This window comes from Coregonus lavaretus, assembly GCF_964263955.1.
Source record: "Coregonus lavaretus genome assembly, chromosome: 3".
Lineage (NCBI taxonomy): Eukaryota > Metazoa > Chordata > Actinopteri > Salmoniformes > Salmonidae > Coregonus > Coregonus lavaretus.
This window is the reverse complement of record NC_139990.1, coordinates 54,130,917-54,154,022: the sequence shown is the minus strand read 5'-3', so window position 1 is coordinate 54,154,022 and position 23,106 is coordinate 54,130,917. Positions and strand designations below refer to the sequence as shown.

Genomic DNA, 23,106 nt, shown 5'->3' with positions numbered 1-23,106 from the left:
TTGTATTTGAGCCAGGGTGTATTCGTGTTGTTGGGGTTTGTTTTGGTTAGGTTGGGAATAGGGTGTGTTCATTTGGGTGTGTGTGGTTTTGGTTAGTTCTTGTGTAGTCATGTGACTCCCAATCGGAGGTAACGAGTGTCAGCTGTCGGCTCGTTATCTCTGATTGGGAGCCATATTTATCTGTATGTTTTCCTTTGGGTGTTGTGGGTTTTTGTTCCGTTTCGGTCGGTGTACCGTGGACTTCATGAGTCGTCTTTTGTTTGTAGTTCGAAACTTTAATTAATAAAGTCATGTTTCTTGCACACGCTGCGCCTTGGTCTCCTTCGCTCTTAGACGACCGTGACAGAAAAACCCACCATTCTAGGACCAAGCGGCGTGTCAAGCGGCAACAGGATCCACCTACACAGGATTCATGGACATGGGAGGAGATACTGGATGGAAGGGGTCCTTGGGCACAACCGGGAGAATATCGCCGCCCTCGTGAAGAGCTGGAGGCAGCTAAAGCCGAGAGGAGGCAATATGAGGAGGCAGCACAGAGGCAAGGCTGGAAGCCCGTGAGCACTAGCCAAAAATTTCTTGGGGGGGGCCTTAAAGGGAGTGTGGCGAAGTCAGGTAGGAGACCTGCGCCTACTCCCTGTACTTACCGTGGAGAGCGAGAGTACGGGCAGACACCGTGTTACGCAGTAGAGCGCATGGTGTCTCCTGTACGCGTGCATAGCCCGGTTCGGTACATTCCAGCTCCACGTATCGGCCGGGCTAGATTGAGCGTTGAGCCGGATGTCATGAAGCCGGCCCAACGCATCAGGCCACCAGTGCGTCTCCTCGGGCCGGCTTACATGGCACCAGCCTTAAGCATGGTGTCCCCGGTTCGCCTACATAGCCCGGTGCGGGTTATTCCTCCTTCCCGTACTGGTCGGGCGACGGGGAGCATACAACCAGGTAAGGTTGGGCAGGCTCAGTGCTCAAGGGAGCCAGTAAGCCTGCACGGTCCGGTATTTCCGGCGCCACCTCCCCGCTCCAGCCCAGTACCACCAGTGCCTACACCACGCACCAAGCCTCCTGTGTGTCCCCAGAGTCCTGTGCGTCCTGTTGCTGCTCCCCGCACTAGCCCTGAGATGCGTGTCCTCAGCCCGGGACCACCAGTTCCGGCACCACGCACCAGGCCTATAGTGCGTCTCGGCCGGCCAGAGTCTGCCGTCTGCCCAACGGCGCCTGAACTGCCCGTCTGCCCAACGGCGCCTGAACTGCCCGTCTGCCCAACGGCGCTTGAACTGCCCGTCTGCCCAACGGCGCCTGAACTGCCTGTCTGCCCAACGCCGTCTGAACTGTCCGTCTGCCAAGCGCTGCATGAACTGCCCGTCTGTACTGAGCCTGCAAAGCCGCCCGTCTGCCATGAGCCTTCAGAGCCGTCCGCCAGACCGGAGCCGCTAAAGCCTTCCGCCAGACAGGAGCCGCTAGAGCCTTCCGCCAGACAGGATCAGCCAGAGCCTTCCGCCAGACAGGATCAGCCAGAGCCTTCCGCCAGACAGGATCAGCCAGAGCCTTCCGCCAGACAGGATCAGCCAGAGCCTTCCGCCAGACAGGATCAGCCAGAGCCTTCCGCCAGACAGGATCAGCCAGAGCCTTCCGCCAGACAGGATCAGCCAGATCCGTCAGCCTGCCATGAGCAGCCAGATTCGTCAGCCAGCCATGAGCAGCCAGATCCGTCAGCCTGCCATGAGCAGCCAGATCCGTCAGCCAGCCATGAGCAGCCAGATCCGTCAGCCAGCCATGAGCAGCCAGATCCGTCAGCCAGCCATGAGCAGCCAGATCCGTCAGCCAGCCATGAGCCGTCCAGCCAGGATCCGCCAGAGCCGTCCAGCCGGGGTCCGCCAGCCAGCCAGGATCCGCCAGAGCCAGCCAGCCAGGATCCGCCATTCAGTCCGGTGCTGCCCCTTAGTCCGGTGCTGCCCCTTAGTCTGGTGCTGCCCCTTATCCTGGTGCTGCCCCTTAGTCCGGTGCTGCCCCTTAGTCCGGTGCTGCCTCTTAGTCCGGTGCTGCCCCTTAATCCGGTGGGGTTAAGTTGGAGGGTGGTCAGTTGGAGGAGGCTACGGAAGCGGGTAGTGACTATGGTGGGGTGGGGACCACGACCAGAGCCAGAACCACCGCCGAAGAGGTATGCCCACCCAGCCCTCCCTTGGTTAGCCCTAGTTGAGGCGCGGTCGCAGTCCGCGCCTTTAGGGGGGGGTACTGTCACACTCTGGCTCCGGGACTTGTATTTGAGCCAGGGTGTATTCGTGTTGTTGGGGTTTGTTTTGGTTAGGTTGGGAATAGGGTGTGTTCATTTGGGTGTGTGTGGTTTTGGTTAGTTCTTGTGTAGTCATGTGACTCCCAATCGGAGGTAACGAGTGTCAGCTGTCGGCTCGTTATCTCTGATTGGGAGCCATATTTATCTGTATGTTTTCCTTTGGGTGTTGTGGGTTTTTGTTCCGTTTCGGTCGGTGTACCGTGGACTTCATGAGTCGTCTTTTGTTTGTAGTTCGAAACTTTAATTAATAAAGTCATGTTTCTTGCACACGCTGCGCCTTGGTCTCCTTCGCTCTTAGACGACCGTGACAATAATAGCCTATCTTCATAAGCATTATATATCATTAGTACATTACAACCACCATTGTAGGTTGAGTGTTATATTATCCAATGGTTACATATATAAATTATGTTGAATGTAAAGTACAGAAATTATCTTTATTGTAAGGTACAGAAATGATCAAGTAATTACATGATAAGATGGTAATTACACAGTAAAAACCAATTAATTACTTATTTGTTTCACCATTAGACCAGGTATTTCCCTAATTTTGAATTATCTCATGTAAGTACCATTAAAGTATACATTCTTACCACAAAATGTCCTACCCAATACCAGGTAAATACCAGCACTGTGAAATAGGAAATGCTAGCAGTAGCGATGGCCCCAGTTAGCCTCTGTTAACGGTAGTCAGGTGACCGGAGTGGCCTCTATTCTCTGGTAATGACGTTAGTGGTGCATCGGGCCGTGCTGTGCCATTGTGGTCCCAGCCATTGATTGAAGTGGGTGACCGTGTCGGTCGGTGAGCAGCGGTTAGAGAAGCACAGCGTAATCAGGAAGGACTGTGCTCTCAGGCAGACGGAACAATTGAATGGGCACCCAAGCCAGAACTGCTCTCCATCAATAATGTGTTCCAGGCAGAGAGAGATGTTGCTTTTGTGAAGATCTGAGGGTGGGGTTTGGGGAGAAACCGGTAGACAGAGAGAGAGAGAAAAATTGAGATGGCGGATTGATGTATGATGATGTACAGGTTACTGTCAAAATAAGGGAAACCAACATAAAGTGTTTAAATAGGGCATTGGGCCACCACGAGCCGCCAGAACAGCTTCAATGCACCTTGGCATAGATTCTACAAGTGTCTGGAACTCTATTGGAGGGATGCCACACCATTCTTCCACGAGAAATTCCATCATTTGGTGCTTTGTTGATGGTGGTGGAAAACACTGTCTCAGGAGCCGCTCCAGAATCTCACGTAAGTGTTCAATTGGGTTGAGATCTGGTGACTGAGAGACACACACACACTTACACACTCCCTTTAAACCCCTTATGCTCCTTTGAGACCCCTCTTTCAAAGTCTGAGATCTCTTCTAGCCATGGTAGCCAAAATAATGGTCAATTTGGCATTTTTTTACATGACCCTAAGCATGATGGGACGTTAATTGCTTAATTAACTCAGGAACCACACCTGTGTGGAAGCACCTGCTTTCAATATACTTTGTATCCCTCATTTACTCAAGTGTTTCCTTTATGTTGGCAGTTATCTGTATGTGAGAGAGAAGAGAGAGAGAAGAGAAGAACAGAGTGTGTGTGCATGTATTAGAAAGAGAGATGAGCATAAAGAGAGAGAGAATTAGAGGGAGGGACAAGACAGACCCTCTTAATAAGACCAAAGAAAGAAAGAGAGAGAGAGAGTGCATGTGCATGTGTTAAAGAAGGCGAGATGCCCCCCCCCCCAAGTAATTTTTCACACCAACGTGGCCAGAAGATGAACAATCCAATTAGTTAGAGCAAGGCCTTTTATTTAAGGAGAGTATTAGATTTATACAGTTAATCAAAACAGCCATGAAGACCGTTTCTCTGCTATAATTATGAGGTCGTCGCCGGACCAACCATGCTGTTATTACTGTGTGTTTAATTAAACATGATCAAAGCTAGATCTATAGCATCCGCAGCAGCAGCAGCAGCAGTAGGCATGTTACAATGCAGACAGATCCTGATCTAGTCCCAGGCTTAGTTCTGGATCAGTGTGAGATTAGAAGAAGTCTGCTGCGTGATATTTACTCTCTCGGTAGCTAGGTTTCCATCCAATTGGCGACAGATTTTCCCACCAGAGATGTGTTTCCAACAAATTGACTTGTTGCTGATAAAAGGCTGTGCATGATGATGTAGTGCACATAAAAATAACTTTTGCAGTTAAATTCCCATGTACTGAATAAAAACTAGAATTTAAATGGGTTTTAATCGCATTTTCAACTCTACTGATGGTTTTGTCACAAAAATGTTTGCGTTATATAGCGAATATGCCCACTCTGGTCATGGCACAACAGCTCGCAGATACAGTGTGGTTGATGAGATTATTATGGACAAAAGAGCAAGATGATTTTAATTTGTCAAATGGCATCAAGTTCATCACCTTGCATTTTCACCACCCTGTGAAGTTCATCATAACTTATTTCATCTGTAGCGTAATAAACTGTATTGTTTCCCGAGTGTAGTGGAAGGACCACACACCATATCATCGTGTGACTCCAAGTTTACCTCGGTATGATGGTTATTATATCAATATTTGTGCGTAAAGGCGTTTCCACCGCCATTTCTCACATAATTAATTTTACAGACACAAAAAGATCCCACCTTGTTTGTTTGGCCGACATTTGGAAAGTCTACTGACAAATTAGCTGTTTCCATCAGGCCTGTCTTTAAAGTGTTTAACCGACATGTACTTTACTCAGCATAAAAAGGTTGGATGGAAGCCTGGTTAGTGACCTTATTTGATATGAGACCCAATGATTAAACAGCACAGTGTTTGAAAAACGAATTAACGTCTAGTATGTGCTACTGACAGGTTGATTAATATTTATAGGGATAGATACACAAAGAAGCTCCTTGTGAATTACACAATGATACATGGCCCTGTTTACACACAATGTCTGGAACTTATGTTTGTGGACAAACTTCCAGGGAAATTGGATGTTCAGCAATTTTCGATGTATTACCATATTGGATATGTGTGTAAACAGAGCCTAAGAGAGTGAATTATAACAAATGAGATGGGAATGCTGGTGTTGTAACAACGCTTTTACACAGACACCTTCCCTGTTTTCCCATTCCATGTCACACACACACATCTGGGCACAGCCTCCCTTTGAGTGAGCAGGACGCCCCCACCCGTTGTATGGGAATGGTGAAGAGGAGAGGGGGCACCAGACCGTAGAGCTGCGACAGGAGCGAGCCCAGCGGGAAAGCCCAGGTCGGGGGCAGTGTGCCTGGGGAGAAAAGCAGGAGGGAGTGGGTGATGTGAAGGGGCAGGCACAGGAGGACCAGGAGGCAGAGGGAGAGGCCCAGAGAGCGGGCACGGGGAGAGCGGCGTTTTGGGGGGCCAGAGCCCGGGCCTTCAGGGTCCTGTCTGGGCATCACACAGACCAGGTCTAGGTAAATGGCCAGCAGGCCCATTAGCGGGAGCAGGAAGACGGTCACCCCATAGACATAGACCAGGAACTGGGGGCTGAGGACGGTGTCGGGGGCACACACCCCCCAGTGGCTCCTATGGATCTCTGCGTAAGTGAAGTTATGGAGATCCTCCACATAGAACTTGGACAGGAAGCCGCCATAAGGGAGGTACTTCCCGATCACAGAGCGGTCCTGGTTGTACTTGGGGGGCGCAGGAGGGGGAGGAGGAGGGGAGGTCCAGTTGCCTGATGGGATGTCATCCAGCTCCAGCTCATCCAGCCATCCCTCAGCCCCTCCCCAGGTGTCCAGGACATTCCAGCCGATGAACTGGGCAAAGGAGGAGAGGACAGATGCCACCCAGCACAGCAGGACCACACACAGGACTCGCCGACGTGTCACCAGGGAACTGTACCTGAAACAGAGAGAGAGAGAAGGGATAAACATAGAACCCAATGGGTCAAATGAAGCCAGCATGCACTGATGGTCTAGAGCAGGGGTCTTCAACCTTTTCCTGCCCAGGGACCCCCGCCGAGGCAAACTGGCGACCCAGGGACCCCAATCATGTGTTAACCAACATTTTATTTTTCACGTCTTGTCTTATCATCAGGTGAATGATAATGGCAAGGAGAAGTAACATTAACCAACATTTTAAAATTAATAGATTTGGTAGACAGTTTTTCATTATTTTGACCTCCCCACATTATAATTGGAAGTATAAGCTCTAACATAGCCTATTAGCTAGACAAAGGTAATTCCCAAACATTGTTTTCTAAAAGTAGCTGTTTAGTTGGTTAAAAAAAGGTAAAACGTGTTGGCAAAAATGTATGTCCAAATCAAGAAAGCTTACCAGCAACCAGTGGCACTTTCTGTGATCCGTACCTGCGGGTGCTTTTTTAAAGCTTATCTCGGATACACCAGAGAGCAGAGATTATTATTTTTGTATTTTATTAGGATCCCCATTAGCTGTTGCAAAAGAAGCAGCTACTCTTCCTGGGGTCCACACAAAACATGAAACATAATACAGAACTTTAATAGACAACAGCTGAAGGACAGAACTACATCAATTGTTATTTATTTTTACAAAAGGCACACATAGCCTACATATCAATACATACACACAAACTATCTAGGTCAAATAGGGGAGAGGCGTTGTGCCGTTGTCACGGTTTCGGCCGAGGCTGCCTCTCTTCCTTGCTCGGGCAGGCTTCGGCGTTCGTCATCTCCGGAATACTAGCTGCCACCGTTGTATGTTTCTATGTTCGTTTGGTCTGGTCTGGTATTGTACACCTGTTATCGTTTAGTGTCATTAGTGTCCTATAAGTTCTCGTTGTGTTTGTCAAGTGTTGTGTGTGATTGTTTTCACTGTCGTGCGTTTGGCTAGTACGTATACTGTTTGCTCGGTTGAGCTGTTCTCCATGGTGTTGGTGTGTTTTGTCGCACCTGTTTAGTGCGCCCGTTTTGTTTTTCGCCTGCATGCGGAGTTCTCGCCTCAGGGCATTTATTCGTGCTTGTGTTTGTGCATCCACTAAAGTCTTTTGGACTTACGTTCTGCGTCCTGCGCCTGATTCCACCACCACACCCACCTACAGCAACACTGACAGAATCACACACCTGCTCGAATGGAATCAGCAGGAGCCAAAACAGCACAGGAGACGTTGGAGGACAGGGTCCGGGAGCAGAATGACCAGATCCTGCGGATGGGGTCCGCCCTGCAGGAGGTGATCACCACCCTCCAACGCTGGGAGACCCGAGGGACACCCCCAACGCCATCTTCCCTGCCCTCACCATCGGCAAGTCAGCCCATACCCGCTCCGGAACCCAGAGGAGTTCGACTCGACCCGCTGCCGGGTGTCAGGGCTTCCTTCTCCAGGTGGAGCTTTACCTGGCCACCGTGCACCCGGCGCCCTCGGGACACGAGAGCGTGTCCGCCCTGATCTCCTGCCTTTCCGGCAAAGCGTTAGAATGGGCCAACGCTGAGTGGAGGAGACTAGACGCTACCACCATCACGTACGCTGAGTTCTCCCGCCGCTTCAGGGCGGTGTTTGACCATCCCCCGGAGGGGAAAGCGGCGGGGGAGCGTCTGTTCTGCCTCCGGCAGGGGAGGAGGAGTGCCCAGGAGTTCGCGTTGGAATTCCGGACTCTAGCGGCGGATGCAGGGTGGAATGAGCGGGCCCTCATTGATCACTACCGCTGTGGTCTACGTGAGGACGTCCGTAGGGAGCTGGCCTGTTGGGACACCAGCCTCTCGTTCGACCAGTTAGTCGACATGTCCATCAGGCTGGATACCCTGCTAGCTACCCGCGGACGTCCCGAGGGGGGTCCGTCCATTTCACCCTCCAGCGCCTCCGAGCCGTGCCCCATGGAGCTCGGGGGCGCTGGCGCTAGAGAGAGGAGGGGTCGGAGTACGAGGGGGTCCATCTCCTGCACCAACTGTGGTCGGGGAGGACACACCGCGGCTAGGTGCTGGGGATGGCCTCCTAGGGGAGAAGACGACAGGCCCCGCACTGGGGAGCCCTTCCAGGTGAGTAGGCGCCCCACTCACCCAGAGCTCTCTGTTGCGCACTTCTGTATACCTGTGCGTTTTCCACAGGTCGCACCTCATTCCCAGCATAGGGCGCTGGTAGATTCAGGCGCGGCTGGGAATTTTGTTGATAAGAGATTTTGTTTAGCCTTAGGGATTCCCCTTCTCCCTGTTGACGTCCCCTTCCCCGTTCATGCCCTAGATAGCCGTCCGTTGGGTGCGGGCTTGATCAGGGAGGTCACGGCGCCACTTAGGATGTGTGCGCAGGGGGGTCATCAGGAGATGATCCAGCTATTTCTGATCGACTCGCCTGCGTATCCGGTGGTGCTGGGCATGCCCTGGTTGAGTACCCATAACCCGTCTATTTCGTGGCAGGAGAGGGCTCTGATGGAGTGGTCTGCTCAGTGTGTGGGTCGATGTTTAGGCGTTTCCGTAGGGGCTACCTCGGTGGAGAGTCCAAACCAGGTGCCCGCATTGCACGTTCCCCCTGAGTATGGGGATTTGGCTATTGTGTTCAGTAAGTCGAGGGCGACGCAGTTGCCTCCCCATAGGCAGGGAGATTGTGCGATAGACCTCCAGGCAGGAGCTGCGCTCCCACGGAGCCATGTGTATCCTCTGTCTCAGGAGGAGAAGAGAGCTATGGAGACTTACATAGACGAATCTCTGAGACAAGGATACATACGGCCCTCCACTTCCCCTGCGTCCTCGAGTTTCTTTTTTGTGAAGAAAAAGGATGGTGGGTTACGCCCGTGCATTGATTACCGTGGTGTCAATCAGATCACGGTGAAGTACAGTTATCCACTCCCGCTGATTGCGACCATGACGGAGTCATTGCACGGGGCGCGTTTCTTCACTAAATTAGATCTCAGGAGCGCGTACAACTTGGTGCGCATTAGGGGGGGCGATGAATGGAAGACAGCCTTTAGTACCACCTCGGGCCATTACGAGTATCTTGTCATGCCATACGGGTTGATGAACGCTCCTTCAGTTTTCCAATCATTCGTGGATGAGATCTTCAGGGACATGCAGGGGCAGGGGGTGGTCGTGTACATAGATGACATTCTCGTGTACTCGTCTACCCGAGTCGAGCATGTGGCCCTGGTGCGCCGAGTGTTGCGGAGGCTGTTGGAGCACGACCTGTATGTCAAGGCAGAGAAGTGTCTGTTTTTCCAGGAGTCAGTCTCCTTTTTGGGTTATCAGTTGTCTGCGTCAGGGGTGAAGATGGAGGTAGACCGGGTGTCAGCCGTGCGTAATTGGCAAACGCCAACCACTGTGAAGGAGGTGCAGCAGTTTTTGGGGTTTGCGAATTACTACCGGAGGTTTATCCGGGGTTTTGGACAGGTGGCAGCTCCCATAACGTCTCTTTTGAAGGGGGGTCCGGTGCGTCTGCAGTGGTCAGCCGAGGCGGACAGGGCGTTTGGGAGGCTGAAGGACCTGTTTACCTCGGCCCCGGTGCTGGCGCATCCGGATCCTTCTTTACCATTTCAGGTAGAGGTGGACGCGTCAGAGGCCAGTATAGGAGCCGTGCTTTCGCAACGGTCCGGCGCGCCACCTAAACTCCGCCCCTGTGCTTTTTATTCCAAGAAGCTCAGTCCGGCGGAGCGAAATTATGACGTAGGGGACAGGGAGCTGTTAGCCGTGGTACAGGCCCTAAAGGTGTGGAGGCACTGGCTTGAGGGGGCTCAACACCCTTTCCTCATTTTGACGGACCACCGTAACCTGGAGTACATCCGGGCAGCGAGGAGACTGAACCCTCGCCAGGCGCGGTGGAATATGTTTTTGACCCGGTTCATATTTAAGATCACGTACATCCCTGGGTCACAGAACGGTAAGGCAGACGCACTGTCTCGGCGGTATGACACGGAGGAGAGGTCCGTGGAGCCCACTCCCATACTGCCGGAGTCTTGTCTGGTGGCACCGGTAGTGTGGGAGGTCGATGCTGAACTCGAGCGGGCGTTACGCACCGACCCTAGTCCACCTCAATGCCCGGAGGGTCGGAAGTACGTTCCGCTCGAGGTTCGGGATCGATTGATCTATTGGGCTCACACGTCACCCTCCTCTGGACACCCGGGTATCGGCCGGACAGTGCACTGTCTTAGTGCTAAGTACTGGTGGCCCACGTTGGCGAGGGATGTGAGGGTTTATGTTTCCTCCTGCTCGGTGTGCGCCCAGTGTAAGGCGCCTAGACATCTGCCTAGGGGTAAGTTACTACCCCTGCCCGTTCCACAACGACCATGGTCTCACCTCTCGGTGGATTTCATCACTGACCTTCCTCCTTCACAGGGGAATACCACTATACTGGTCGTTGTGGACCGGTTCTCTAAGGCCTGTCGTTTGCTCCCTATGCCGGGCCTTCCTACTGCCCTGCAGACCGCCGAAGCGCTATTCACCCATGTGTTCCGGCACTACGGGGTACCCGAGGATATTGTGTCTGATCGAGGTCCCCAATTTACCTCCAGAGTCTGGAGAGCTTTTATGGAGCGGTTGGGGGTCTCGGTGAGCCTCACCTCGGGTTACCACCCGGAGAGTAATGGGCAGGTGGAACGTGTGAACCAGGATGTGGGTAGGTTTCTTAGAACATACTGCCAGGACCGGCCGGAGGAGTGGGCAAGGTACGTTCCCTGGGCCGAAATGGCCCAGAATTCCCTACGCCATTCCTCCACTAACCTAACCCCTTTCCAATGTGTGTTAGGTTACCAGCCGGTTCTGGCACCTTGGCAGCAGAGCCAGATCGAGGCTCCTGCGGTGGATGAGTGGGTGCGGCGCTCGGAGGAGACATGGAACGCTGCACACGTCCACCTGCAGCGGGCCCTCCGTCGTCAAAAGGCGAGCGCCGATCTCCACCGCAGTGAGGGACCGGTGTACGCACCTGGTGATCGAGTCTGGCTCTCTACCAGAAACCTGCCCCTCCGCCTGCCCTGTCGGAAACTGGGTCGGCGGTTTGTAGGGCCATTTAAAGTCCTGAGAAGATTGAACGAGGTGTGTTACAGATTACAACTACCTGTTGAGTATAAAAGTATTAACCCCTCGTTCCATGTGTCTCTTCTCAGGCCGGTGGTAGCTGGCCCACTCCAAGAAAGTGAGATCAGGGAGACTCCTCCGCCCCCATTGGACATCGAGGGGGCACCGGCGTACTCCGTGCGGTCCATCTTGGATTCGAGACGTCGGATGGGGGGTCTCCAATATCTAGTGGAGTGGGAGGGGTACGGCCCGGAGGAACGGTGCTGGGTGCCGAGGAGAGACATTTTGGACCCGTCTCTCCTGACGGAATTCCATCGTGGTCACCCGACGCACCCTGCTCCGCGTCCTCCTGGTCGTCCCCGAGGCCGGAGTCGGCGCACGTCTGGAGCCGCGTGTCAAGGGGGGGGTACTGTCACGGTTTCGGCCGAGGCTGCCTCTCTTCCTTGCTCGGGCAGGCTTCGGCGTTCGTCGTCTCCGGAATACTAGCTGCCACCGTTGTATGTTTCTATGTTCGTTTGGTCTGGTCTGGTATTGTACACCTGTTATCGTTTAGTGTCATTAGTGTCCTATAAGTTCTCGTTGTGTTTGTCAAGTGTTGTGTGTGATTGTTTTCACTGTCGTGCGTTTGGCTAGTACGTATACTGTTTGCTCGGTTGAGCTGTTCTCCATGGTGTTGGAGTGTTTTGTCGCACCTGTTTAGTGCGCCCGTTTTGTTTTTCGCCTGCGTGCGGAGTTCTCGCCTCAGGGCATTTATCGTGCTTGTGTTTGTGCATCCACTAAAGTCTTTTGGACTTACGTTCTGCGTCCTGCGCCTGATTCCATCACCACACCCACCTACAGCAACACTGACAGCCGTGAGGTGTTGCTTTATCTGTTTTTTGAAACCAGGTTTGCTGTTCACTTGGGCAATATGAGATGGAACGGAGTTCCATGCAATAATGGCTCTATATAATAGTGTACGCTTTCTTGAATTTGTTCTAGATTTGGGGACTGTGAAAAGACCCCTGGTGGCATGTCTGGTGGGGTACGTGTGTGTGTCAGAGCTGTGTGTAAGTTAACTATGCAAACAATTTGGGATTTTCAACACATTAATGTTTCTTATAAAAAGAAGAAGTGATGCAGTCAGTCTCTCCTCAACTCTTAACCAAGAGAGACTGCATAGTATTTATATCAGCCCTCTGATTACAATGGTTGAATCATCAGAATACAGAATACATGGACGCATGCTTTGTTTAATGCCAGCGGCAGGTCATTGGTAAAAATAGAAAAGAGTAGAGGGCCTAGGGAGCTGCCCTGCGGTACACCCCACTTTACATGTTTGACATTAGAGAAGCTTCCATTAAAGAAAGTCCTTTGAGTTCTATTAGATAGATAGCTCTGAATCCACGATATGGCAGAGGTTGTAAAGCCATTACACATCTATTTTTTCAACAACAGGTTATGGTCAATAATATCAAAGGCTGCACTGAAATCTAACAGTACAGCGCCCACAATCTTCTTATTATCAATTTCTTTCAACCAATCATCAGTCATTTGTGTCAGTGCAATACATGTTGAGTGCCCTTCTCTATAAGCATGCTGAAAGTCTGTTGTTAATTGGTTTACAAAGAAATAGCATTGTATTTTTTCCAACAGTTTGCTAAGAGCTGGCAGCAAGCTTATAGGTCTGCTGTTAGAACCAGTAAATGCCGCTTTACCACTCTTGGGTAGCGGAATTACTTTGGCTTCCCTACTGGCCTGAGGACAAATACTTTCCTCTAGGCTCAGATTAAAGATATGACAGATAGGAGTGGCTATAGAGTCAGCTACCATCCTCAGTAGCTTTCAATCTAAGTTGTCAATGCCAGGAGGTTTGTCATTATTGATCGATAACAAGGGGGGGGGGGGGATTTGTCTTTCTGCCCATTATTTCATTTAACATTTCCATCATTCTTTATATCATTGATCTTGTTTTGATAATAAAGTTTCTTCTTATTTTTGTTGAGTTTAGTCACATCATTTCTCAATTTGCAGTAAGTCAGCCAGTCAGATGTGCAGCCAGACTTATTAGCCACTCCTTTTGCCCCATCTCTTTCAACCTACAGTTTTTCAATTCCTCATCAATCCATGGAGCTTTAACAGTTCTAACAGTCAGTTTCTTAACAGGTGCATGTTTCTCAGTAATTGGAAGAAGCAATTTCATAAATTAATCAAGTGCAGCATCTGGATGCTCCTTATTAATCACATCAGACCAACAAATATTTTTAACATCAGTATTTCTGTTACATATATTTTAAATATGTCTTCAACTACTTCTGAGTATTTTGTAATTTATATTACACTGGGCTTAACTACACTCCAATGTATTTTGTAACAATATACTTTCGAGAGCTGTAATTAGTATTTTCAAAATACAAAATACATTTTCTATACCATTTTCTATAGCGGTTTACAATTTTGTGGCCACTTTCACCCTGCATTGGTATCAAAAGTCTGATGGCACTATAATGTGATAAGAGTGTTTGCTAAATGAACTAAATATAAATGTATACTGTATGTAAAAAGAAAAAATTACAAAGCATGTTGAGTAGTAATCTCCACTTCGAAACAAGGTCAATAATAATACCTAGTGTGCTTTGCCGTTAATTTTCTCATATACAGTATATTTACATTTTGGTCATTTAACAGACCCTCTTATCCAGAGGGACTTGCAGTCAGTGCATTCAACTAAGGTAGATAAACAACAACATATCACAGTCATAGCAAGTAAAATGTTTCTGTAACCGTTACTGAGAATGTTGTTGCTGTTCGGGCAGGCTACTTGCAAATGTATTTCTATATTTGAAAATATGAAATGCATGTATTTTAATTAAATACATTTCAAACTTATTTTGTAGTTTACTTTGATACATTGATCTTTATGGTATTTTGTAATTAGCTATTTTTGCCAATCCCTGCCAATGAGTGTAATGAGCTCCAATGAGTGTAATTTGCTCAATATAAGGAGTTGATAAATAAAGTAATCATTGTTAGAAAGAAGATGTCCTCCTCTTTTCTACTGTATGTATGTAATAATACAATTGTTTATTCTGTTGTTGCTAGCATTATTCATAAAAATATATATTTGTTCCACTTTTTGGTTTGTTTTAATTTATTTTTTAAATATTTATGTGGACCTCCGGTTGAATACTCCTGCTCTAGAGTGCAGTCCTGAGAACATTTGGCAAATTCTTTCAGGTGCACTTGATTTAGTTTTGGTACTTTTTAGCCCCCCTCTCTGACTCACCTGCTCCCCATGCGATGCTTCAGGTGAGAGTCGAGGGTCAAGAGCAGCAGCAGGCAGACAGTGAACTGCCTGACCAGCAGAGGACAGCACACCAGGGTAATGCAGGTGTACAGGCACTGGGGACTCCTCAGGTTCAGCAGCACAGAGACAGGGACCCCCACCGCACCCCCCATTGCCCCCACCCAGCCCAGACACAACTTCAGGCAGGCAGAAACACTCCCGCTCTGGGTATAACCACCTCCTCCCTGGCCTCCTCCATCCTCCTCGATCCCACCACCACCCATAGACATCCTCACACTCACAACGATCACCGACACAGATACCACACACTGACTCACTGAGTACAGCCACATGTGCTCCATGGCTGAACCTAAGAGGGGGACAGAGACAAAGGGGTGGGGGAGGTGGCAGAGCTAAGAGAGAGAGAGAAAGACGAGTGAAACACAGCCCGTCCATTGGGTGAGGTGTCAAACCTAACTCTAAGAGATCATTAAACGTTTCTACTGCACTTGTCGCAACAGTGGATGTCCTACCATGGCTACCTAGCTAATTATAACATTTTCCCAATTGGCTCTTTGATTCTCTCCTCTCCCCTGAAACTGACTTCCAGGTGAGGTTTTTCATGAGGAAGCATTCTCAGTCAGTTTACCTGGGACATAAAAAAATACAAAAAAAAAAGACTAGCGGGCGGTGGGAGGATAGAGTAAAGGAAAAATACATGAAAAGGGAGAAGCAGAGGCAGGACGTTGAGGGGGAGAGATTGTTAGATATTTTTTATTGGTATTGGAGACCTGTAAGCGTGCTTGGAGAGTGAAAAGGTCAGCGTAGACCGGACCTGACAGAGTGCTCACACTGAGGATGTGAGCATCATGCAAACACAGTGTAGAGAGGGTAGGCTCTGTGAAAACAGACCGTTAACAACACACACTGCAGCAGACAGACAGAGCAGGAGACGCTGGTGTGAACTTACTTGAGTGTGACTGACAGGTAATTTCAGAACATTTTCAAACAATGGGCTCAAATAAAGCAAAGCGGATGGATATTGAAATAGCAGATTTAACGCTGTAATGTGCCACCTGTCTCCTCAGAATAATGAGTTTGACCTTTTCAGGACACCCAGACGACAAGTTGTCAGTTTTCATAATAATTATGACTGACTGGAATAACCATTTTATACAGCGCATTATCACTTGATACAGTTGTCTCATGTCCTCCTCCTTGAAGGGCCTTGAAATAATTAATGGAGTGCATCCCACCTTATGTGGGTGTCTTCGGTTTGAATCTGTGACTGGTCGCTTTCAATGTGATTAATTTACCTTTGTTAATCAATTAAGCATTGAGAGACAACACAAGCATACAGACTCACCGCCACACGACAACAGTCAGAGCTTTAGATCAGATAGTTGGAAACTCAATAGATGACAGAAAAGATGGTAGAGAATATAATGGATGAAGAATGGATAGAGAACAGAAGGGTGATTTTGTGGACCCCAGGAAAAGTAGCTGCTGCTATCGCAACAGCTAATGGGGATCCTAATAAAATACCAAATACCAAAATATAGCTATCTAGAACAGTAGAATAAATGAGAAAATACCAAATTACCTGATATGTTGAGGATGTATATATCTGGATAAGAGCATCTGCTAAATGACTAAAATGTCAAATGTAAATATAACTCTATGACAGTTCTAATCTGTCCTCAGTAAATCTTCCCTCGCTCTTTACCTCTCTATCTCTTCCTCTCACTCTATTCTTCTGCACTGACTGACAGAATAAACTCACATTCATAAACCGTCATTACCCTCTCTGCCCACCTATCTCCTGGTCTTGTCTATGCAAACATATCAATTGTGTCAATGTTGAAGCAGTGCTGACCTTTCCACTCGAGCTGTGCAAGGGTCACCACAGGCATTGTAAATACGTTTTTTTTTAAAGGCCAAGGCTATAGTTAACACATATACTCGCAGACACACACACTCAAGTCAATCGAACATGTACAAATGCGTGCACACACACACACACGGAGAGAGACACTCAAACATGTGTGTAAACATAGTGGCACAGATGGAAGAGATGATAAACAGAGAAAAACAAAGGAGAAAAAGAAGAGAGGGACAGAGAATGCAACCTCTTCTCTACTGAAGGGTTTGGGCATCGTTCTGTGAAAAGAGCTTGTGTTCACTGTGCCGTGTTTCAGGCAGCAGTACATTTATTTTTCAAAGGCTATTTCTAGGATAACAAAGAACAAATGAAGTGGCATTGTTGTTGTTTTTCCATGGGGGAAATGTACCATGGGAAATAAAGAACGATTGTTGCATGCAGGATTCAAAGGAATTTTATCATGATCTCTGTCAGTAGGCTATTTGTGGAAATCCCATAAGAATAAGATATGGTTTTATATAGTATGTATAAGCTGGAAGTAGAAGCCTAAGTGTTGTTGTCCATTAGTTTACTCCAATTAGGGGAGGGATGGTAGGGTTAGGGGAAAATAATAAAGGAAAATATATTTTTTAAATATATATACACTACCAGTCAAAAGTTTGGACACACCTACTCATTCAAGGGTTTTTCTTTATTTTTACTATTTTTTACATTGTAGAATAATAGTGAATAATAGTGAAGACATCAAAACTATGAAATAACACATATGGAATCATGTAGTAACCAAAAACGTGTTAAACAAATCAAAATATATTTGATATTTGATATTCTTCAAATAGCCACCCTTTGCCTTGATGACAGCTTTGCACACTCTTGGTATTCTCTCAACCAGCTTCATGAGGTAGTCACCTGGAATGCATTTCAATTAACAGGTGTGCCTTCTTAAAAGTTAATTTGTGGAATTTATTTCCTTCTTAATGGGTTTGAGCCAATCAGTTGTGTTGTGACAAGGTAGGGGAGGTATACAGAAGATAGCCCTGTTTGGTAAAAGACCAAGTCCATGTTATGGCAAGAACAACTCAAATAAGCAAAGAGAAATGACAGTCCATCATTACTGTAAGACATGAAGGTCAGTCAATATGGAACATTTCAAGAACTTTGAACGTTTCTTCAAGTGCAGTCGCAAAAACCATCAAGCGCTATGATGAAACTGGCTCTCATGAGGACCACCACAGGAATGGAAGACCCAGAGTTACAGTGGGGAGAACAAGTATTTGATACACTGCAGATTTTGCAGGTTTTCCTACTTACAAAGCATGTAGAGGTCTGTAATTTTTATCATAGGTACACTTCAACTGTGAGAGACAGAATCTAAAACAAAAATCCAGAAAATCACATTGTATGATTTTTAAGTAATTCATTTGCATTTTATTGCATGACATAAGTATTTGATCACCTACCAACCAGTAAGAATTCAGGCTCTCACAGACCTGTTAGTTTTTCTTTAAGAAGCCCTCCTGTTCTCCACTCATTACCTGTATTAACTGCACCTGTTTGAACTCGTTACCTGTATAAAAGACACCTGTCCACACACTCAATCAAACAGACTCCAACCTCTCCACAATGGCCAAGACCAGAGAGCTGTGTAAGGACATCAGGGATAAAATTGTAGACCTGCACAAGGCTGGGATGGGCTACAGTACAATAGGCAAGCAGCTTGGTGAGAAGGCAACAACTTTTGGTGCAATTATTAGAAAATGGAAGAAGTTCAAGATGACGGTCAATCACCCTCGGTCTGGGGCTCCATGCAAGATCTCACCTCGTGGGGCATCAATGATCATGAGGAAGGTGAGGGATCAGCCCAGAACTACACGGCAGGACCTGGTCAATGACCTGAAGAGAGCTGGGACCACAGTCTCAAAGAAAACCATTAGTAGCACACTACGCCGTCATGGATTAAAATCCTGCAGCGCACGCAAGGTCCCCCTGCTCAAGCCAGCGCATGTCCAGGCCCATCTGAAGTTTGCCAATGACCATCTGGATGATCCAGAGGAGGAATGGGAGAAGGTCATGTGGTCTGATGAGACAAAAACAGAGCTTTTTGGTCTAAACTCCACTCGCCGTGTTTGGAGAAAGAAGAAGGATAAGTACAACCCCAAGAACACCATCCCAACCGTGAAGCATGGAGGTGGAAACATCATTCTTTGGGGATGCTTTTCTGCAAAGGGGACAGGACAACTGCACCGTATTGAGGGGAGGATGGATGGGGCCATGTATTGCGAGATCTTGGCCAACAACCTCCTTCCCTCAGTAAGAGCATTGAAGATGGGTCGTGGCTGGGTCTTTTAGCATGACAACGACCCGAAACACACAGCCAGGGCAACTAAGGAGTGGCTCCGTAAGAAGCATCTCAAGGTCCTGGAGTGGCCTAGCCAGTCTCCAGACCTGAACCCAATAGAAAATCTTTGGAGGGAGCTGAAAGTCCGTATTGCCCAGCGACAGCCCCGAAACCTGAAGGATCTGGAGAAGGTCTGTATGGAGGAGTGGGCCAAAATCCCTGCTGCAGTGTGTGCAAATCTGGTCAAGACCTACAGGAAACGTATGATCTCTGTAATTGCAAACAAAGGTTTCTGTACCAAATATTAAGTTCTGCTTTTCTGATGTATCAAATACTTATGTCATGCAATATAATGCAAATTAATTACTTAAAAATCATACAATGTGATTTTCTGGATTTTTGTTTTAGATTCCGTCTCTCACAGTTGCTATGATAAAAAAAAGTACCTATGATAAAAATTACAGACCTCTACATGCTTTGTAAGTAGGAAAACCTGCAAAATCGGCAGTGTATCAAATACTTGTTCTCCCCACTGTACCTCTGCTGCAGAGGATAAGTTCATTAGAGTTACCAGCCTCAGAAATTGCAGCCCAAATAAATGCTTCACAGAGTTCAAGTCACAGACACATCTCAACATCAACTGTTCAGAGGGGACTGTGTGAATCAGGCCTTCATGGTTGAATTGCTTCAAAGAAACCACTACTAAAGGACACCAATAAGAAGAAGAGACCTGCTTGGGCCAAGAAAAACGAGCAATGGACATTAGACAGGTGGAAATTTGTCCTTTGGTCTGGAGTCCAAATTTGAGATTTTTGGTTCCAACCGCCGTGTCTTTATGGGTGAACGGATGATCTCCACATGTGTAGTTCCCACCGTAAAGCATGGAGGGTAGGTGTTATAGTGTGGGGGTGCTTTGCTGGTGAAACTGTCTGTGATTTATTTAAAATTCAATGCACACTTAACCAGCATGGCTACCACAGCATTCTGCAGCGATTCGCCATCCAATTTGGTTTGGGCTTAGTGGGACTATCATTTGTTTTTAAACAGGACAATGACCCAACACACCTCCAGGCTGTGTAAGGGCTATTTGACCAAGAAGGAGAGTGATGGAGTGCTGCATCAGATGACCTGGCCTCCACAATCCCCCGACCTCAACCCAACTGAGATGGTTTGGGATGAGTCGGATGGCAGAGTGAAGGAAAATCAGCCAACAAGTGCTAAGCATATGTGGGAACTCCTTCAAGACTGTTGGAAAAGCATTCCAGGTGAACCTGGTTGAGAGAATGCCAAGAGTGTGCAAAGCTGTCATCAAGGCAAAGGGTGGCTATTTGAAGAATCTCAAATATAAAATATGTTTTCATTTGTTTAACACTTTTTTAGTTACTACATGATTCCATATGTGTTATTTCATAGTTTTGATGTCTTCATTATTATTCTACAATGTATAAAATAGTCAAAATTAAAGAAAAACCCTTGAATGAGTAGGTGTGTCCAAACTTTTGACTGGTACTGTATATATTTTATATATATTTACAAAAATATATGGGTGACTGGAAATGATGCAGACAATTACATTGATGGAAGCCACAATCTATCTGCAATATTAAAGCTGATCTACCCCCTATAAAAATAAAATAATAATAATAAGATATGGTTACAATGCATTTCATAGATCTTGAAATACTGACGTGATATTTCACAAGATTGTTATAATAAAAACATCAGTTTGAAATACATTATCCTGGTTATTGCATTCACTGTGCAGACTATAGTAACATTATGCATTAGTATCCTATTGCTGCAATAAAAATGTACTTCCATATACTACTAAAAAATTGCTAATTAATTCCTATTGCTGCTCAAGGGCATTTGCCTCTTCTTTTGCAGACAATTTAATAAGTCAAGGCTTTTGATTGTGAAGTAGCCTTAACCTTGGACACTGCACGCTGCTTTGAAATGCATCAGGTTGTACTCTGATTGGGCTAGAAATTCATCAACAGGGCATCTTGTGATGAAAATACCAACGTACAGGGTGAGGTCATATATCGCGAGAGTGAACGCGATCCACCCGTTTTAACACGGGCTGGAAACCCCGTCCAACCCTCTTCCTCTCGCTGTCCACAAGCAAGGTAAAAGGATGTCTGTTCTCTGGTTTTATTTGACCAAATGTATGACATTTTCGTGATAATTATTCTCCCATAACTGACCACGTATACATTAAACAATCAATTAACAACTACCGGGTTTTCCGGAAAGTACAGAATCGTGTAGATTATTTACAAGATATGGAAAGTTGCATGCGGCACTCACACGTATCTTCCAGTGATTGTTGCCCCCATGCCTCTGCATTGAGGCCTAAACATTTCGCGTTTACTTTGTCCATTTTAGAAGATACTTATCTTATCTGCGCTAACGGTGTCTTCCATTTGAATGTACTACGCTCGTCGGCTGTTGAACTGTGATCCTCCTTATACTGGCTGGATTTCTGTCTCGAATTTCTGTGGTTACATGTCTGGGCTTCTACCGAGGTTCACTACTAGCGTTGTGGCTAACTCTTGCTAATTAGATAACTACCATCACATGCCGGTGACCGGTTTGTTTTGTGAGCTGGTTAGTCCAACTAGGCTTTGATACTATCAGTTATTTGCTTAAATTGTCCTTCAGAAAATGCAATATTATGCGCTGAGGGATTCATATTATCACGAGATAGTGAATATTTTCTATCGCCGCTGGCCAACAGGAAGGGAGGTAGCCTAAATAATTAGCCAGCCAACTAACGTTAATTGCCTGCTTAAGCAAGCTGTTCATCACCCATGTGGTTAGTTAAGTAACTAGTTAGCTAGATATGTGGTTTGCAGGAGAGTTGTCAATAGTAGTGTATAGAGACACTTGCAATCATCAGATTAACTGTTTTCTGATTATTGGGATTGTCGAGTCATCCTATCATCTGCACATTATATACCTAACGTTAGTTACATGACAACTAGGCTACATATTGAATGTACTCAGGACCTCAGTCTACCCAGGACATTCATTGCAGTCTGCATTGCCATCATTCATGCATTGTACCTCATATTGAAGTTCTCCTCTCCCTCTCTCGTAGATGCCTGGTGTCACAGTGAAAGACGTCAACCAGCAGGAGTTTGTCCGTGCCCTGTCGGCTTTCCTGAAGAAGTGAGTTTTCCACAGAGTTCTTTAATATAAGCATGTGTAGTCGCATACACGTGAAGCCTTGTTAAATTCTTGCTTAGTAATGCGTTTTCTGACTGACGTATGCTTTTCATGTTCTAGGTCAGGAAAGCTGAAGGTCCCAGATTGGGTGGACATTGTCAAGCTGGCCAAACACAAGGAGCTGGCCCCCAGTGACGAGAACTGGTTCTACACCAGAGCTGGTATGATTTCGACCATTGACACCCCATGACATTCTTCCCTTCAGGACTACCTGTTTTCTCAGGCCATTAGTCTAGTTTGGTAGCTACAATCTATTATTGGCATTGGTTTAGACCCAAATTGGCCACAAATGATTTTCCTCACCGTTAGTGCAGAAGTATGGAACAAGATCATTGTGACTGACCATCAGTGGTATTAACCCCTCTCCTTTTGTTCCCCTCTTCTCCTTCCCAGCTTCCACAGTTCGCCACCTGTACCTGCGTGGGGGTGCCGGTGTGGGCTCCATGACCAAGATCTACGGTGGTCGCCAGAGGAACGGTGTGTGCCCCGCCCACTTTAGCGTCGGCTCCAAAAATGTGGCCCGTAAGGTGCTGCAAGCCCTCGAGCTTCTCAAGATGGTGGAGAAGAACCCCAACGGGTGAGTTGAACCATGCTGGTTAGAATGTTGTCCCTAGACACTGATCCAAGGTCGGCGTTCTCATTGGTCCTTATGGTTAGGATTGGGGTAAGCGAGCCGGTCCTACACAGCTACTTCTACTGAGAACAGTGAAACACCAGATATGGACTGTTTTATTACGTCACCCAGTCCTGGTCCCAGAGCACAACTGGGTTGAGGATTTTAAATTCAGTTTGCATGCTGCGCCTAACAAAGACCAAACGCCTTGAAACCGGCAAAAAAATGTTATTGTTGAACCCATTTTGTGCCCACTGAACACAACCGTATACAAAGTATCTTACAAGTGCTCAATTTCATTTGTTTTGATTATTTTATTTGCATGAAATATGGATGAACATAACTATTGTGATCTGACCAGGCGCATTCAGATGTGTTAATTGATTTTGTAGCATTCTAGCAATTTCTGCACATGGGTGGGCACATTTCATCCTATGGCGGTTAGCCTCCTGAGTGGCGCAGTGGTCTAAGGCACTGCATCGCAGTGCTAACTGTGCCACTAGAGATCCTGGTTCGAATCCAGGCTCTGTCGCAGCCGGCCGCGACCGGGAGACTCAT

The 23,106-nt window shown here is 47.3% G+C and overlaps 2 protein-coding genes across 2 annotated transcripts; one reads left to right on the top strand and one right to left on the bottom strand.

The window, feature by feature from the left end:
* Positions 1–5,401: 5,401 nt before the first annotated feature.
* LOC311107979 (adenosine receptor A1) lies at positions 5,402–14,846 on the bottom strand (the record flags this gene model as incomplete). The annotated part of the gene is made up of 2 exons (XM_084150611.1): positions 5,402–6,149; positions 14,485–14,846. 2 exons carry the CDS (start codon positions 14,844–14,846, stop codon positions 5,402–5,404), a joined length of 1,110 nt encoding a protein of 369 aa, XP_084006737.1.
* A 6,939-nt stretch (positions 14,847–21,785) lies between these two features.
* Positions 21,786–22,531, top strand: rps19 (ribosomal protein S19). Its single transcript, XM_084158053.1, has 3 exons — positions 21,786–21,878; positions 21,996–22,096; positions 22,329–22,531. The coding sequence occupies exons 1-3, from the start codon at positions 21,808–21,810 to the stop codon at positions 22,514–22,516; spliced, it is 360 nt and encodes a 119-aa protein (XP_084014179.1). The 5' UTR covers positions 21,786–21,807; the 3' UTR covers positions 22,517–22,531.
* Positions 22,532–23,106: the final 575 nt, after the last annotated feature.